The following is a 15,165-nucleotide window of genomic DNA, read 5'->3' on the forward strand; positions in this document are numbered from 1 at the left end:
CACTTGTACATTAATAAGCATGTACTCTAGCATTGCAAAATCAATGTAAAAAAGTTTTGCTTTGAGAAGTTTCTTGCAGTCTATCTAAAAGTAGATGCAATGTTTATACTTATATGAACACAACAGTTGGTAACAATTTTATTTTTTATTTACATTAAACCTCGTGTTTACACATCCATAAATAGTAATGTCTGGTTTGTATCTGTTGCATACATTGGGAGAACAGATCGTCACAGATCGTCACCGTATTGAAGAGATTCAAATTAAATAGCTGAGAATAGAAGATTATGTCTCCAAGTATACATTATTGAAAGTACAATTTTAAAAATGATATATTGTAAGTTGGGTTTGTGAAAAGCCCCAATAAAAGGTATTCAAATGACCCACAGCAACCCTAAATGGTCCAGAAAGAGGCTGTCTCAAGAAGTGGCCAGCGACTGACAGACTAACCATCCCAGGCCCACTCAGCACCTAGTACTGTCCCTAACCCCTCAAGGTCAGTGACTGGACTGCTAATCAGCCATGTATAAACAGTACAGAGTACAGTACACAATGTCCTCCTCCTATCCATGGCCATCTCAAGGTTTTCTCCTCTGGGCCGATCTGATTGGCAGGTTATGTCCCTCCCAAACAGTATATAAGATCAGTACTGTAGCTGCCTCCATGTAGCTTAGCCAGTTACCCTTACTGCTGCTGACTAGACTGCAGTTTCTGTGGAATACTTTGTAGACAAGGAAATATTGGAAGTGTAAAACAGAGAGTGGACTTGGTAAGACTCAGAGGGTAAAATAGCTGTTAGGTGTGAGATGGTTATGAATTGTCATAGTTCCAAATAGGTAAACAAGGTTTCTTGTAAATGTTAACAAACTAAGCTGAAGTATATACAGTATAGCTAATTGAAATGTATACAAGCAAATGGGATAGGGATCAAATAAGATGTGTTTTAACAAGTAAATTGTAATAATTAGAAATTCAGTCAATTGACAAAAAGTTTTAAACTTTTAAAAATTGTTTTCAAATGTAATTTCCTTGCTTCTTAAATAATTGCACATTTACTATGGATAACTCAACACTCTTTATTTCATTTGTACTGTCTGCATATGAAAACGTAGGACTATTGAAATACTTGTATTTTACTATAATTAGTCTGTTGTACATTGCAATAGTCTTTGCTAATACAATGCTTATAGTGGTGATATCCATGGAAAGAAAGCTACACCAGCCCATGTATCTGTTTCTCTGCAGTTTGTTTGTTAATGAATTATATGGCAGTGCAGCTGTTTTGCCTTTCCTCATGGTACAGGTTCTATCAGACACACATGTGGTACCTGCTCATTATTGTTATTTACAGATATATATTATTTACACTTATGCATCAATTGAATTCTGCAATTTAGCTGCCATGGCATATGACAGGTATGTTTCTATCTGTTATCCTTTGCAGTACCATGTCATTATGACCTCTAATAGAGTGATCATGATCATAATGCTACTCTGGATTTACTCTTTTATTAAATTCAGCATCACTCTATCTTTAAGTGTAAGTTTAACCATGTGTGGAAACACGATAAATAAAGTGTATTGTAATAACTATTCATTAGTCCAACTTGCCTGTTCAGACACAACAGTGAATAACTACTATGGACTATTTGGCATTGTTTTGTCTGTTGCTGTCCCTGTGATCCCCATTTCCTTCTCCTACATCAAGATTTTAGGTATCTGTTTAAGATCTTCAAAAGAGACTAGACAGAAAGCCCTCAGCACATGCACACCTCACTTGGCTTCTCTGATCAATTTCTCCTTTGGCTGTTGCTTTGAGATTCTGCAGAGTAGATTTGACATGACTCATGTCCCAGCTGTTCTGCGTATTATTATCTCATTGTACTTCCTGGTGTGCCAACCACTTTTTAACCCTGTATTATATGGATTTAATTTATCAACAATCAAACAGCAATGTAAGACTTTGTTCCTGAGGAAATATGCCATTCAAGGATGATTTGATGTTATTTTTGCATCAAAAGAGATCTGTGGGACAATTCAAAACACCTATATGAGACTTTACACTGTAACTTGAATATTTCTGTTAAATTGTTAATCTTGTCTATGATGCTTCTTTTAATTCGATAAAAGATAGATTAAAATAAACATTTTAGTAAATTCAAGTATGTGTTCGTTTGGAAATTTCTTGGAAATTACCAAGAACTGTGGTCCATCCCAATATTAAAAGCGTAAAAGGCTCTTTGCAGTCCAATTTGAATGATGACTGTGGAAAAGGTTAACCATTGCTTGCTTCCATTTCACTTGTACATTAATAAGGATGTACTCTAGTATTGAACAATCAATGTAAAAATGTTTCGCTTTGAGGAGTTTCTTGCAGTCTATCTAAAAGTAGATGCAATGTTTATACTTAGATGAACACAACAGTTGGTAACAATTTTTTTTTTTTTTTGATTAAACCTTGTGTTTACACATCCATAAATAGAAATGTCTGGTCTGTATCTGTTGCATACATTGGGAAAACAGATCATCACTGTATTGAAGAGATTCAAATTAAATAGCTGAGAATAGAAGATTATGGCTCTAAGTATACATTATTAAAATTAACATTTTAAAAATTATATATTGTAAGTTAGGGTTTGTGAGAAGCCCCAATAAAAGGTATTCATTTGACCACCACAACCCTAAATGGTCCAGAAAGAAGCTGTCTCAAGTAGTGGCCAGCGACTGACAGACTAACCATCCAAGGCCCACTCAGCACCTAGTACTGTCCCTAACCCCTCAAGGTCAGTGACTGGACTGATCACCAGCCATGTATAAACAGTACAGAGTACAGTACACAATGTCCTCCTCCTATCCATGGCCATCTCAAGGTTTTTTCTCCTCTGAGCCCATCTGATTGGCAGGTTATGTGCCTCCCAAACAGTATATAAGATCAGTACTGTACCTGCCTCCATGTAGCTTAGCCAGTTACCCTTACTGCAGCTGACTAGACTGCAGTTTCTGTGGAACACTTTGTAGACAAGGATCTGTTGGAACTGTAAAATAGAGAGAGGACTTGGTAAGACTCAGAGGGTAAAATAGCTATTAGGTGTGAGATGGTTATGAATTTTCATAGTTCCAAATTCAAAAACTAGGTTTCTTGTAAATGTTAACACACTAAGCTGAAGTATGTACAGTATAGCAAATTGTAATGTATACAAGTAAATGGGATAGGGATCAAATAAGATGTGTTTTAACAAGTAAATTGGAATTATTAGACATTCAGTCAGTTGACAAAGTGTTAAACTTTTAGAAATTGAGTTAAAATGTAATCCCCTTGCTTCTCAAACTATTGCACATTTACTATGGAGAACTCAACACTCTTTATTTCATTTGTACTGTCTGCATATGGAAATGTAGGACTATTGAAATACTTGTATTTTACTATAATGATTGTGTTGTACATTGCAATAGTCTTTGCTAACACAATGCTTATAGTGGTGATATTCATGGACAGAAAGCTACACCAGCCCATGTATAAGTTTCTCTGCAGTTTGTTTATTAATGAATTATATGGCAGTGCAGCTGTTTTGCCTTTCCTCATGGTACAGGTTCTATCAGACACACATGTGGTGCCTGCTCATTATTGTTATTTACAGATATATATTCTTTACACATATGCAGTAATCGAATTCTGCAATTTAGCAGCCATGGCATATGACAGGTATGTTTCTATCTGTTATCCTTTGCAGTACCATGCCATTATGACCTCTAATAGAGTGTTCATGATCATGATGGTAGTCTGGATTTACTCTTTTATGTACATAACCTTTCTCATGTATTCTAGTGTAAGTTTACCCAAGTGTGGCAACATTATGGATAAAGTATATTGTAATAACTATTCATTAGTCAAACTGGCCTGTGCAGACACAACAGTGAATAACTATGGTGGAATATTTGGAACTTTTCTGTCTGTTGTTTTGCCTGTGATCCCCATTTTATTCTCCTACATCAAGATTTTACGTATTTGTTTAAGATCTTCAAAAGAGACAAAACAGAAAGCCATCAGCACATGCACACCTCACTTGGCTTCTCTGACCAATTTCTTCTTTGGCTGTTGGTTTGAGATTCTGCAGAGTAGATTTGACATGAGTCATGTCCCAGCTGCTCTGCGTATTATTATCTCATTGTACTTCCTGGTGTGCCAACCACTTTTTAACCCTGTACTATATGGATTTAATTTATCAACAATCAGACAACAATGTAAGACTTTGTTCCTCAAGAAATATCCCATTCAAGGATAATTTGAGGTTTTAATTGCATCAAAAGAGATAAGATCTTTCTGTTATTGCAATACCCCTGTGTGATACCATATGGGAAAAGGTTTTCCTTGGCAGAGTACATTACAATCTATCTGAAAGTAGGTGGATTGTTTGTACTTACATGAACACAACTTGATAAAAACAAAATACATGAGTATATTTATGTCTAGTCTGTATCTGTTGCACACATAGGGTAAGACGACCATCCCCTAATTGAGGAGAATAAAATGTATATTTTTGAGAATAGAAGATTATGACTCCATGTATACATGATTAAAAGTGAAGATGTATTAAATTGTTCTCAATTGCTGTGAAAGTACCGAGTCAATGAAGTAAATAGCTAAGTACAAGGTTGAGACTAAATTAACATATTTATTATAGATCTATAAGATGCAGCTGTCTGATACACTCAAGTTGAGCATCTCAGAAAACTGGATACTGAATACAGGAAATCCAGGGAGTTAAATAGTATCACAATATGGGAGGATACGAGACGATTAGCATAGCCTTCGCAAGCACAGAAATATGACACTGCATGCTAGATAGCTTTTGTTTAGGTTTTTACATAGGGCTCCTAGAAATGGCCTTCACGTTCCTTCTTTTTTCCTTGTTCAAAGTTTTATGGCATTATACATTTTGTTAATATCGTGACCTCTGACCTACACTAGTGTTACAAGCAGGGCCGGCGCGAGTACATTCGCCGCTCTAGGCAAAATGTTTCAACAGCACCCCCACCCCCCCCCTCCCCCGGAGCCGAATCGGAGAGACGCCCCCCCCACCCAGCCTCGGCGCCCTCTGCTGGTGGTGCGACACAGTGAAATTAATCAAATCAAATCAAATGTATTTGTATAGCCCTTTTACACGCAAGCACTTAATGGGCTCACTTCGGTATTTGGTGCCCCCCTCTTTATGGCGCCCTAGGCAGCTGCCTACTTCACCTATAGCAAAGCCATCTTAAGGGTTTCTCCTCTGAGCCCGTCTGATTGGCTGGTTGTGTCCCTCCCAAACAGTATAAAGGATCAGTACTCTAGCTCCTCCATGTAGCTTAGCCAGTTACCGTTATTGCAGCTGACTAGACTGCAGTTTTCACTTTGAAGACAGGGAACTATTGGAAGTGTAAAACAGAGAGTGGACTTGGTAAGACTCGGAGGGTAAAATAGCTGTTAGGTGTGAGATGGTTATGACATTTCCTTAGTTCCAAATAGGACAACAAGTTGTCTTGTAAATGTTAACACACTAAGCTGAAACATGTACAGAACACCAAATTGTATTGTATTCAAGTAAATGGGATAGGGATCAAATAAGATGTGATCTAACAAGTAAATTGGAATTAGTAGACTTTCAGTCAGTTTGCAAAAAGTTTTAAACTATTAGAAATTGTGTTAAAATGTAATTACCTGGTTTTCAAAAATTGCACATTTGCTATGGAGAACTCAACTCTCTTTATTTCATTTGTACTGTCTGCATATGAAAACGTAGGACTATTGAAATACTTTTATTTTCCTATAATGATTGTGTTGTACATTGCAATAGTCTTAGCCAACACAATGCTTATAGTGGTGATATCCATGGAAAGAAAGCTACACCAGCCCATGTATCTGTTTCTCTGCAGTTTGTTTGTTAATGAATTATATGGCAGTGCAGCTATTTTGCCTTTCTTCATGGTACAAGTTCTATCAGACACACATGTGGTACCTGCTCATTTTTGTTATTTACAGATATATATTATTTACACTTATGCATCAATTGAATTCTGTAATTTAGCTGCCATGGCATATGACAGGTATGTTTCTATCTGTTATCCTTTGCAGTACCATGTCATTATGACCACTAACAGAGTATTCATGATCATAATGCTAGTCTGGATTTACTCTTTCATTAAATTCAGCGTCACTTTATCTTTAAGTTTAAGTTTAACTCTCTGTGGTAATATTGTGGATAAAGTATATTGTAATAACTATTCATTAGTCAAACTTGCCTGTTCAGACACAACAGTTAATAACTACTATGGACTATTTGGAACTTTCTTGTCAGTTGCTGTCCCTCTGGTACCCATTTCCTTCTCCTACATCAAGATTTTTTGTATTTGTTTAAGATCTTCAAAAGAGACCAGACAGAAAGCCATCAGCACATGCACACCACAGCTGGCTTCTCTGATCAACTTCTCCTTTGGCTGTTTATTTGAGATTATGCAGAGTAGATTTGACAAGATTTATTTCCCAACAGTTTTGCGTATTATTTCATTGTACTTCATGGTGTGCCAACCACTTTTTAACCCTGTACTATATGGATTGAATTTGTCAATAATCAGACAACATTGTAAAACTTTTTTGTACACGAAAATATGCCATGCAAGAACAATTTGATATTTTTATTTCAAATTCTTTCATTTTATTACTTTAATTGAAAGGAATGACAGAAATCAGGAGATTTTGATGAGTTCATTTCTAGTTTTCTAGTTTTGTTCATTGTTCACTTTACTTTCAGATTAATTGATCTCAGACTTCAACATTTAAATGCTGTCTTCTTATGGGAATAGTCTACTACGATTTTTGTAAGGTTTTCAATATGTTCCTTTAGCCACTGATGATATAGCCTACAGTAGGAGTTAATTCTAGATTGTGGGCCCAATTTACACTGTGAGACTAAATTTTGAGCAGCATTTAGGCTACTGTGTTTAATTCATGAAAATATATATTTCACAACAGCAAAAACATGACTGAGTTTTGGGGAAATAAAGGCAAGAATCTCTGTATATTTGTACATCTGTGTAGCGAAAATCTTGAGGACCGGGCATCGTCTGAAGTAACAAATCCAGCAATGTGTTGCTCAGGCCCCAGGTGCAGTGTCGCCTGTAAAGTTGTTTGTATGAGCGATTTGCAACCCCAAAAAGTATCAAGAGGCAATTTTGTAAAAAAACAAAACAAACAAAACAAAACATGATGATTTATTGCTTTGATAGGTTGTATAGCAAATTCCATACACTTGTGTCTATAGGCATTTTGGTCTACGTCCATTGATAACGCCAAAAACGGGAATATTTATGTCTAAAGTTAATTCAGATTAGGGTTAGTGCTTATAAATTTACAACCAGCAATAAACACACGTTGGGGACTATGGAGGATTATAGGGGCCAAAACTAAATAAATAAATACTTGGATAAATAAATAGTTATGTAACACAAAGCTTAAATAAATGACACAAAATATATAAATGTTACATGTATTTGTGTGTATATATATATATGTTTACGTTTTCATGTGTTTACATGTATTCATTTATACTTACATTTATTTATTTATACTTACATTCATTTATTTATACTTACATTTATGTATTTATACTTACATTTATCCACGGTGAAACTTCCTGCAGCAAAATAAATCTGTCGTCCCCCCGTCACAAAGTCAGGGGCGGCTCAAAGCCTCTGATTGGTGGTTCAACTTGAGTCGACTGCTTTTGACTATTCCAAGGTGGCAGCACCTTGTGCGGATTCAATGAATGAAATATTGAATGCTACAGTGGTCGAAATGTTGGCGGAAGCTGAAGAGATGGAGGCACCCGCCAGTTCACTTTTTTTTACATCATATTGAGAGCTTCGCTGAAATTATAGGAATTACATTGGCCCTAACTGACACAGACATCAATGAAAATGTGTTCACGATCCTCAGCGAGATGATACAGCATAGGGGTGGGCATATCGATCTTAAGACCGACACTATCGATACCAACGTTGGTATCAATAGCCTGATTGATAGCGTGATAAGATCGATACTTAAGTTTCATTCCACACTGAGAACACAACTCCCTTTACATCATAGTGGTTGTGCAAACACCGTCTAACTTCGCTCAAACTCACTTTGCCCCTCCACTGCTTTTCTAAGCCCAAAGTATCGGTATTGGCAATACTGGCCCTGTATTTACTCCTTGGTATCGGATCTATACCACATCGTGCAGTGTCGCACACCCCTAGCAGCTGTAGAGTGAGGCGATAGAGGATCCCTCTAGCTTGAAGAGAGCTTGATTGACTGGTTGAGCCTGCCTGGTGTGTAATACTGTTCATTCACCAATCAGAGGCTTTTGAATAAATGTAAACACATGAAAACGTAAACATATATATATATACACAAATACATGTAACATTTATATATTTTGTGTCATTTATTTAAGCTTTGTGTTATATAATTATTTATTTATCCAAGTATTTATTTAGTTAGTTTTGGCCCATATAATCCTCCATAGGGGACAACCATTAGGGTAGTAGCGAAATATGGTTACTAGAGGGAGGTAGAGAGTTGAAGTCCATCATGATGTACTCACACGGGATGAAAAGTGCAGATGAGATATTAGGAAAACATGGAGAGGAGTAAAACGACGACACCTCTGAAGACAGGAAGACATGAGATGTAAAAAGGAGATGGAGGGAGAGGCAGATGGGGGAGGGGCAGATGTATGTTTGCCTGCTGTTTCTGTTACTTCCTATCTTGTTCTCCTGTCAGTTTAGATTGAAAAGGCAAAAAATTATCAAAGACAATGGTAAGAAATCACTAATCTCTGAAAATAGCATGAAATCCTTGCTAATCTTTATAACTTTTTCAGAATTTTCTGTAAAAGAAAAAACGTAATTGAAAAAGTAAAGGGTGTGGAAGTAGGCCACAGATTATTAGAATAATATGGTGTATATCTGAGATTTTCCAGTACAATTCTGAAGATATTAAGATTTCATGCTATTTTCAGAGATGAGTGTGAATCAACTGTAGGTCTGGAAAACCAGGGATGACACAACACCATTGATTGTGTGTGTGTGTGTGTGTGTGTGTGTGTGTGTGGGGGGGGGGTAATTCCATGTTACATCTACTTTACCATCTCTGAGACATGCCTTTTGAAGTGAATGTCGTTCATGATTACACAGAGGCTGAGACAATGTTCACCCTGAGACCCTTATCTTTTGACATTGTGAACAAAGCGTCAATTTACGGAAAGGTTATTGTAATCTTCTTAAAACGTGATAAACTTTAATGGCCTTTACCTACAAGAATAATGAAGCAAGTAATCAAACACTGTATCAGACAGTAGGATTATGCACAATAAGGAGTTGGTTAGTCGTCTGATCATGAAAATACTTCTGTGATATCAGACTTAGGCTACAGTTTTTTGTATTCGCTTTGGTACTATTTTCACAAGTAAGGTGTACATTTTCAAAACTCTTAGTGCAAAGATCCAAACTGATCACGCTTGTAATGCAACTAGTCATTCTTTCAAAACCTCATGGAATGCTTTCAGTTCACATAGTCATTGTTTCAAACACAAGATTATTGTAATATGTAAAGGTATAGTGGTTTGGCTTGTAGAAAAGGATTTCTGTTTGAGGACGGCTGAGATGCGGTGTGACCCCTTTATGGCTGGTATTAACTGGTGCGTAGGTCTATACTGCTACACATCAGCAAATTGGCTTCCAATGTCGTGTGGTTTTGCAATTAAACACAAGAAGCAGCAAACAAATCGATTGATTTCAGACATAAGGTCATGGTGTAGATTACACAAAATGAGATGTATTTTCTCTGTATAAAATAACCTTTGTTTCGTATTTTTATATCTCACACGACATTCAAGACTTCCGCTGTCTTCACTGAGAACAAAGGAGCAAGAACCAAACGTAACATTATCCAAGACATTCCAGGTGAAGAGTTACCCTAGTAACTGCCACTATTACTACTACTAGGCTATTACTTCTACGGATATTCTGCAGTGGTTAAGTGTGTGCATGACCAGAAACGTAATAATGAGGTTAGCCATGAAGGGTTTATAGTGTAAAGCAGAGAATAAGAGCAGTTGCTCTTATTGCATGTCCAACTTTGACGTATATGTTAACTAGCTAGCTGCAGCAACAGCAGCAGTGTCTACCTCAGTTTGATAGTAGATGTTACACAGCTGAAGATTATGGACAGCTGGGGAGGCCGCAAGTAGGCTAAACGTCACAATTTCCTCAGAAATTGCACCTTTCTCTTTATTCTGAATGGTCTGTCACATGCATGTAAATAGTTTTTTTCTGTGTTTTTTTCTCTCCGTTTAAATAAATGAATATTTCAATTTTAAAGAAATGAATTCAAAACCAACAAATTCGGTGGTGTTTACATTTCTATATTAAGTATTTACATGTGTGTGAACATTTCACATATTAATGTGATTTCATATGTGTCTATGCGACACATGTAAATATATGCGAGCATTTCACTTATGTGGATGCGAGTTTTCAGTAGTATGAATGTGCCTGAACGTTTCATATGTGAATGTGTATGTTTCACATGTGTTTGTGTAACGACAGTCGGAATCCTTTACCAAAAGGCTCCTCATATTCAGCCGTGGCAACAATGCCTTCAGTACCATGGACAGCTGTCTGTAGACCGTGCCAGTCCTTGTGCGTAAGATTAAAGAATTAGTCTACATCACCATCTAGTGGTATACCAAAGTATTGTAGGGGGCGAATCATGAACTGAAAAGTTAAAATCATCAAAATAGTAAGACCTATTACTTAATCATGTTAGATTTTGTTAGATGGTTTCCTATAAATCTGGGTTATTTTTGCCTCCTGCATCATGAGAACATGTGTTCCAAGTTATTATCCACTTCCAGGCTGAACTTGCTACTGACATTTCAGCCTTTTAACCGGGTCTGTGATGCTTTCCATCCATCATGTGATTCTACATTGCCTATTATTTCTGGGTTTTAGAGGAGGCTGTCAGCCTTGCAGTGTGTGTGTAATATAGGCCATTTGCTTTCATTCACGGTTTATTTTTCAATTTGAAGACCGCTAAAACCAAGTTCTTAGTCTTAGTTAATCTCTCGATTGGTAATGGAAAACGCTCGTTGTTTTTCAAACCGTTTTGCCGACTACCAAGGTGCGCTTCTCGCAGGTCAGGGAATCGAGAAAGTGGTACCCGCTGTCATAGCGACCATAGATAAAATATTAGTGCTGTCAGTTTAACGCGTTATTAACGGCGTTAACGCAAACCCAAATTAACGGCGTCAATTTTTTTATCGCGCGATTAACGCTCTTTTTGGCCTAGCAAACATTGTAGTTTTTTTTCACATGCTGTTGCAACAACTACCGAAGTTAGAAAAACTACAACACCACACCGGATCTAGCTAGACCGGAAACAAAACAACAGGCACGCTACACACACTTGTTTGGCTTGCGATCCGGCTAAAGCGTAGTAGCAGAGCCCGTTTACGGATATGAGACATTCTCTGGTAGTAGGTTAAGTTTACGTTTTGAGTAGATGGCGAGCGCGAGACGCCGAAATGGATGCCAATAAGATTCTGAATGGAAAGTTTACTTTTAAAAAGTTGCCAAATGGTTCCATTGACAAGACCAAAGTGATCTGTGTGTTTTGTCGTTGTAAAATGAGCTATCATTGCAGCACGTCCAGTCTGAAATACCACTTGATGGCCAAGCACACAGATGATGCAAATTCTCCGCCCCCTCGTCAAAGCCAGGCGATTGCAATGTTGTTTTCAATAACAAAAAATATGTGCACCAAGCAATCCGAACCACTTTTCCATGTTGATAAGAGCATTAAAATTTGAAAAAAGAATGGGACAAAAAGAAATCAAGGGACATTTAGAATAGATACAAATAGAAATGTGCGATTAATTGTGATTAATCGCGAGTTAACTATGACATTAATGCGATTAATCGCGATTAAATATTTTAATCGTTTGACAGCACTATAAAATATTGAAGAAGGTTGATTTAAATGCTTGTGATGGAGGGCTGTACGATGGTCCTGCGGGAGTGGCGTACATGCTCTACCACGTTTCCGAATGCCCTCTGTTCTCAAAGCAAAGAGAGAATTATCTCAAGACAGCCAAGCAGATCGTTGACGTATCTGTGAGGTACGTGGATGTGGAGCCAGACCAAAATATGAGTGCCGCCTTTCTCCTCGGCGGGGCAGGTATCTATGCTGTGGCCGCGATGGTCTACAAAGCCTTGGGGTTGTCAGACTTTGTCAAGCCGCTGACAAAATTTTGTAATCTGTGGAAGGTGTGCGCGCCCATCAGCTTCATTGAGTGTGGCTCAGATGAGCTTTTCGTTGGCCGCGCGGGGTACCTTTGCGCTGCCGTAGTGCTCAAACAGAAGTTGGCGATAGAGGTGAGCGTGCCTGTGTATAAAACACACACATAACACTCACTCACTATTCTTTTAATTGAAAGAATAGGCCAAAATACAACAGCATAAACGTCTCAGCATCAAATATAACATTAAATCTAATTTTACAGATTCTTAGCATGGATCAAGTCAAGGCCATATGCCAAGCCATCATTGAATCTGGCAAACAGTATGCCAGAAAGAGAAGAAAGCCCTTTCCTCTTATGTTCACCTACTATGGCACCGAATACCTCGGTAAGATAGTCTTATCTGAACAGTATTAACCTCTTGGACAGTGCAGACATTAGGAAAATACATTTAAAAAATAAATATGTTTCAGCAATTCTGCTTTATTGTGATGGGGACAGTTTAGAGGGACAGGACCTGTAGGAATGGCCTGAACAAAATGAGTAAAAGTAAGCTTAAAACAATAACTAGGAAGATAGGAAATAGGAATGAAGGGGACACCATAGGGGAAGGGGAAAGCGGCCATAACTATGTTGGTTGTAATGTTTGAAGCTTTGAAACTTTGCTCTCCCTTGTTATCCCCATGATGAAGAACACAGCTGAAGATCCTCAGTAACCTTTACACCAACACACAGTTCATAGTAAGCACAGCACAACCCTGGGTGACACTTGCATGGATGCAGAACCAGCTTGGATATCATAGAATGTCAAAACATTTCATAGATTCAGTGCATACCTGGCTGCAGGTACAGAAAACAAGCACACACACGCACAGCACAACCGCATGCCCTTTCTTCAAGGAACCTGTTTGTGTTTGTAGCATCTCTCCCCAGAGGTATCTCCAACTGTAAAAGACCTCTGATACAAAACTTGTAAATACGATCCCCTCCACCACAGCCTGTTTGTTCGCCCAGCAGCACGCTCCATTCTGCATGTGTCCAGACAGGACAGAGAAAGGCCCTGATCTGCCTGCTGTTTCTAATGGAATTGTGTGCGTGTGTGCGTGTGTGTGTGTCTGTGTGAAATAACTGCTGCATCACCAATACTGTAGGGATTAGATAATCCGATTTTAACCCAGACAAACTGTCACTTTACATGTAAAACACTGCACTGCATGCTGGGATTGAGAGCAGATCAGGATTTTGTAAATGGTCCAGATAGCATTTAGGTTTATATGACTGATAACTGACATTTTGAATTCATACTTTCAACACAAGACATCTATACAGTCAGCATGTCACTCTTCTTTGTTGGCTGGAGGTAGGTCAACCTACTGTGTCACTGGATACATTTGTTATTGTCTTTTATGTTATCTTTGGTTTGTGTGTGTTTATGTGTGTGTTTTGAACCCCAGGTGCAGCCCACGGGCTGTCATCGGTGCTTCAGATGCTGCTGTCCTACCAGGAGGTGCTTAGCGGAGTCGAAAGAAACCTGGTGTGGCACAGTGTGAACTTCCTCATGAACCAGGAGCAGAACTGTAACTGGCCGGCCGAGCTGGGTGCTATGATAAAGAAGGAGAACGAACTGGTGCACTGGTGCCATGGGGCTCCTGGTACACACACATGCATAAACAAACACAATATTTTCCTCCTATCGGTTGCCTTTACCCAAACTTAAACAATCTACTGCTCCTGTTTTCTCCTCTCCTCAGGTATGGCATACCTGTTTGCCAAGGCCTACCTGATCAACAACAAGCCCCAGTATCTGGACACGTGCATCCGCTGTGGAGAGCTGGTCTGGGAGAAGGGGCTGCTGAAGAAGGGGCCTGGCATCTGCCACGGAGTGGCCGGCAGTGCCTACGTCTTCCTCCTCCTCTATCGCCTCACAGGAAACAGGAAGTACATCTATCGAGCACAAAGGTAGGGAAATTATTCTCGTCATACACATGCTCTCACCTGGTTCTTCCTCCTGTTCTTCTTCAGGTAATTTGAGCGGGTTTGAACGTGCTGGCTTCTCTCTCTCTCTCCCCCAGGTTTGCAGAGTTCTTGTTCACGGATGAGTTCAAGGCAGGTTCCAGCTCGGTTACCAGTTTTTACAGTCTCTTCGAGGGCCTCTCAGGCACTGTCTGCTTCCTGGTAGATATCCTCCAGCCTGACCAGGCAGAGTTCCCACTTTTTAGTATCTTTGTGTGAAGCCCCACTGAGTCATTGCTCCTGTTTCAATATTTATCGATGGTTTGCTTAGTTAAGTTTGGAAGAAAAGATAGAAACAATCGCTTTCAGGCTTTATTACACTTTGTATGTGTTTCACTTTGGTTACTGATGTTGTGAAATGGTTAGTTAGTCAAATTAAATAGTTTTATTGTAGATATTTTTATTGTTAGTATAAGTACAGAGCGGTTGTACATTTCTACCTTAAACATTTGTATATTCTGTAAAAAGGACATGCACACAAACACCACACCGTTAGTCAACAGTACACTATTCCAAGTTAGGTGCCAACCCTTCTTAATAGGATTGGTGAAAAGAACTCAAATAACAGCCACAGAATGCCTTTTACTGCCTCCACAGCTTGGCCTGGCAAAAACTAGAAATACACTCTAGAGCACCAGCCCCAATCCTTTCTTTAAGCCTGTTTCTTTTATACAGACTGGGGAGGTTGATTAAAATACCCAGTTTACTATTTGGACCTGCAATATTTGAACTTGCCTTTGCTAGCTTGAATGTAGTATTGTGTATTGTAGGCAACTTCAAAGTACATCACACTGTATATTGTTTTTTTGAAGAAAACCTTTAAATCGAAGTTGCA

General features: G+C 38.5%; 4 protein-coding genes across 4 annotated transcripts; all 4 read left to right on the plus strand.

The window, feature by feature from the left end:
• The first annotated feature begins 634 nt into the window (after positions 1–634).
• LOC124485858 (olfactory receptor 10A3-like) lies at positions 635–2,473 on the plus strand. Its single transcript, XM_047047712.1, has one exon. The coding sequence runs from the start codon at positions 1,058–1,060 to the stop codon at positions 1,994–1,996; it is 939 nt and encodes a 312-aa protein (XP_046903668.1). The 5' UTR covers positions 635–1,057; the 3' UTR covers positions 1,997–2,473.
• Positions 2,474–3,034: 561 nt separating this feature from the next.
• Positions 3,035–4,411, plus strand: LOC124485859 (olfactory receptor 10A6-like). Its single transcript, XM_047047713.1, has one exon. The coding sequence runs from the start codon at positions 3,345–3,347 to the stop codon at positions 4,281–4,283; it is 939 nt and encodes a 312-aa protein (XP_046903669.1). The 5' UTR covers positions 3,035–3,344; the 3' UTR covers positions 4,284–4,411.
• Positions 4,412–5,725: 1,314 nt separating this feature from the next.
• LOC124485625 (olfactory receptor 10A6-like) lies at positions 5,726–6,667 on the plus strand. The gene has a single exon (XM_047047337.1). It carries the CDS (start codon positions 5,726–5,728, stop codon positions 6,665–6,667), a length of 942 nt encoding a protein of 313 aa, XP_046903293.1.
• A 4,487-nt stretch (positions 6,668–11,154) lies between these two features.
• Positions 11,155–14,873, plus strand: LOC124485855 (lanC-like protein 3). The gene is made up of 6 exons (XM_047047709.1): positions 11,155–11,280; positions 12,046–12,453; positions 12,582–12,705; positions 13,772–13,969; positions 14,069–14,276; positions 14,390–14,873. Exons 1-6 carry the CDS (start codon positions 11,155–11,157, stop codon positions 14,547–14,549), a joined length of 1,224 nt encoding a protein of 407 aa, XP_046903665.1. The 3' UTR covers positions 14,550–14,873.
• Positions 14,874–15,165: the final 292 nt, after the last annotated feature.

The sequence above is a fragment of the Hypomesus transpacificus genome, chromosome 23, assembly GCF_021917145.1.
Source record: "Hypomesus transpacificus isolate Combined female chromosome 23, fHypTra1, whole genome shotgun sequence".
Taxonomy (NCBI): Eukaryota; Metazoa; Chordata; class Actinopteri; order Osmeriformes; family Osmeridae; genus Hypomesus; species Hypomesus transpacificus.

What these genes read in the sequence shown, in the direction of transcription:
- LOC124485858 (XM_047047712.1), top strand. Translation starts at nt 1,058, where the DNA reads ATGGATAACTCAACACTCTTTATTTCATTTGTACTGTCTGCATATGAA.
- LOC124485859 (XM_047047713.1), top strand. Translation starts at nt 3,345, where the DNA reads ATGGAGAACTCAACACTCTTTATTTCATTTGTACTGTCTGCATATGGA.
- LOC124485625 (XM_047047337.1), top strand. Translation starts at nt 5,726, where the DNA reads ATGGAGAACTCAACTCTCTTTATTTCATTTGTACTGTCTGCATATGAA.
- LOC124485855 (XM_047047709.1), top strand. Translation starts at nt 11,155, where the DNA reads ATGGAAAACGCTCGTTGTTTTTCAAACCGTTTTGCCGACTACCAAGGT. An exon ending in CTGGTGCCATGGGGCTCCTG is followed by an intron (nt 13,970 to 14,068) that starts GTACACACACAT and finishes TCCTCTCCTCAG; the next exon opens with GTATGGCATACCTGTTTGCC. An exon ending in TACATCTATCGAGCACAAAG is followed by an intron (nt 14,277 to 14,389) that starts GTAGGGAAATTA and finishes TCTCTCCCCCAG; the next exon opens with GTTTGCAGAGTTCTTGTTCA.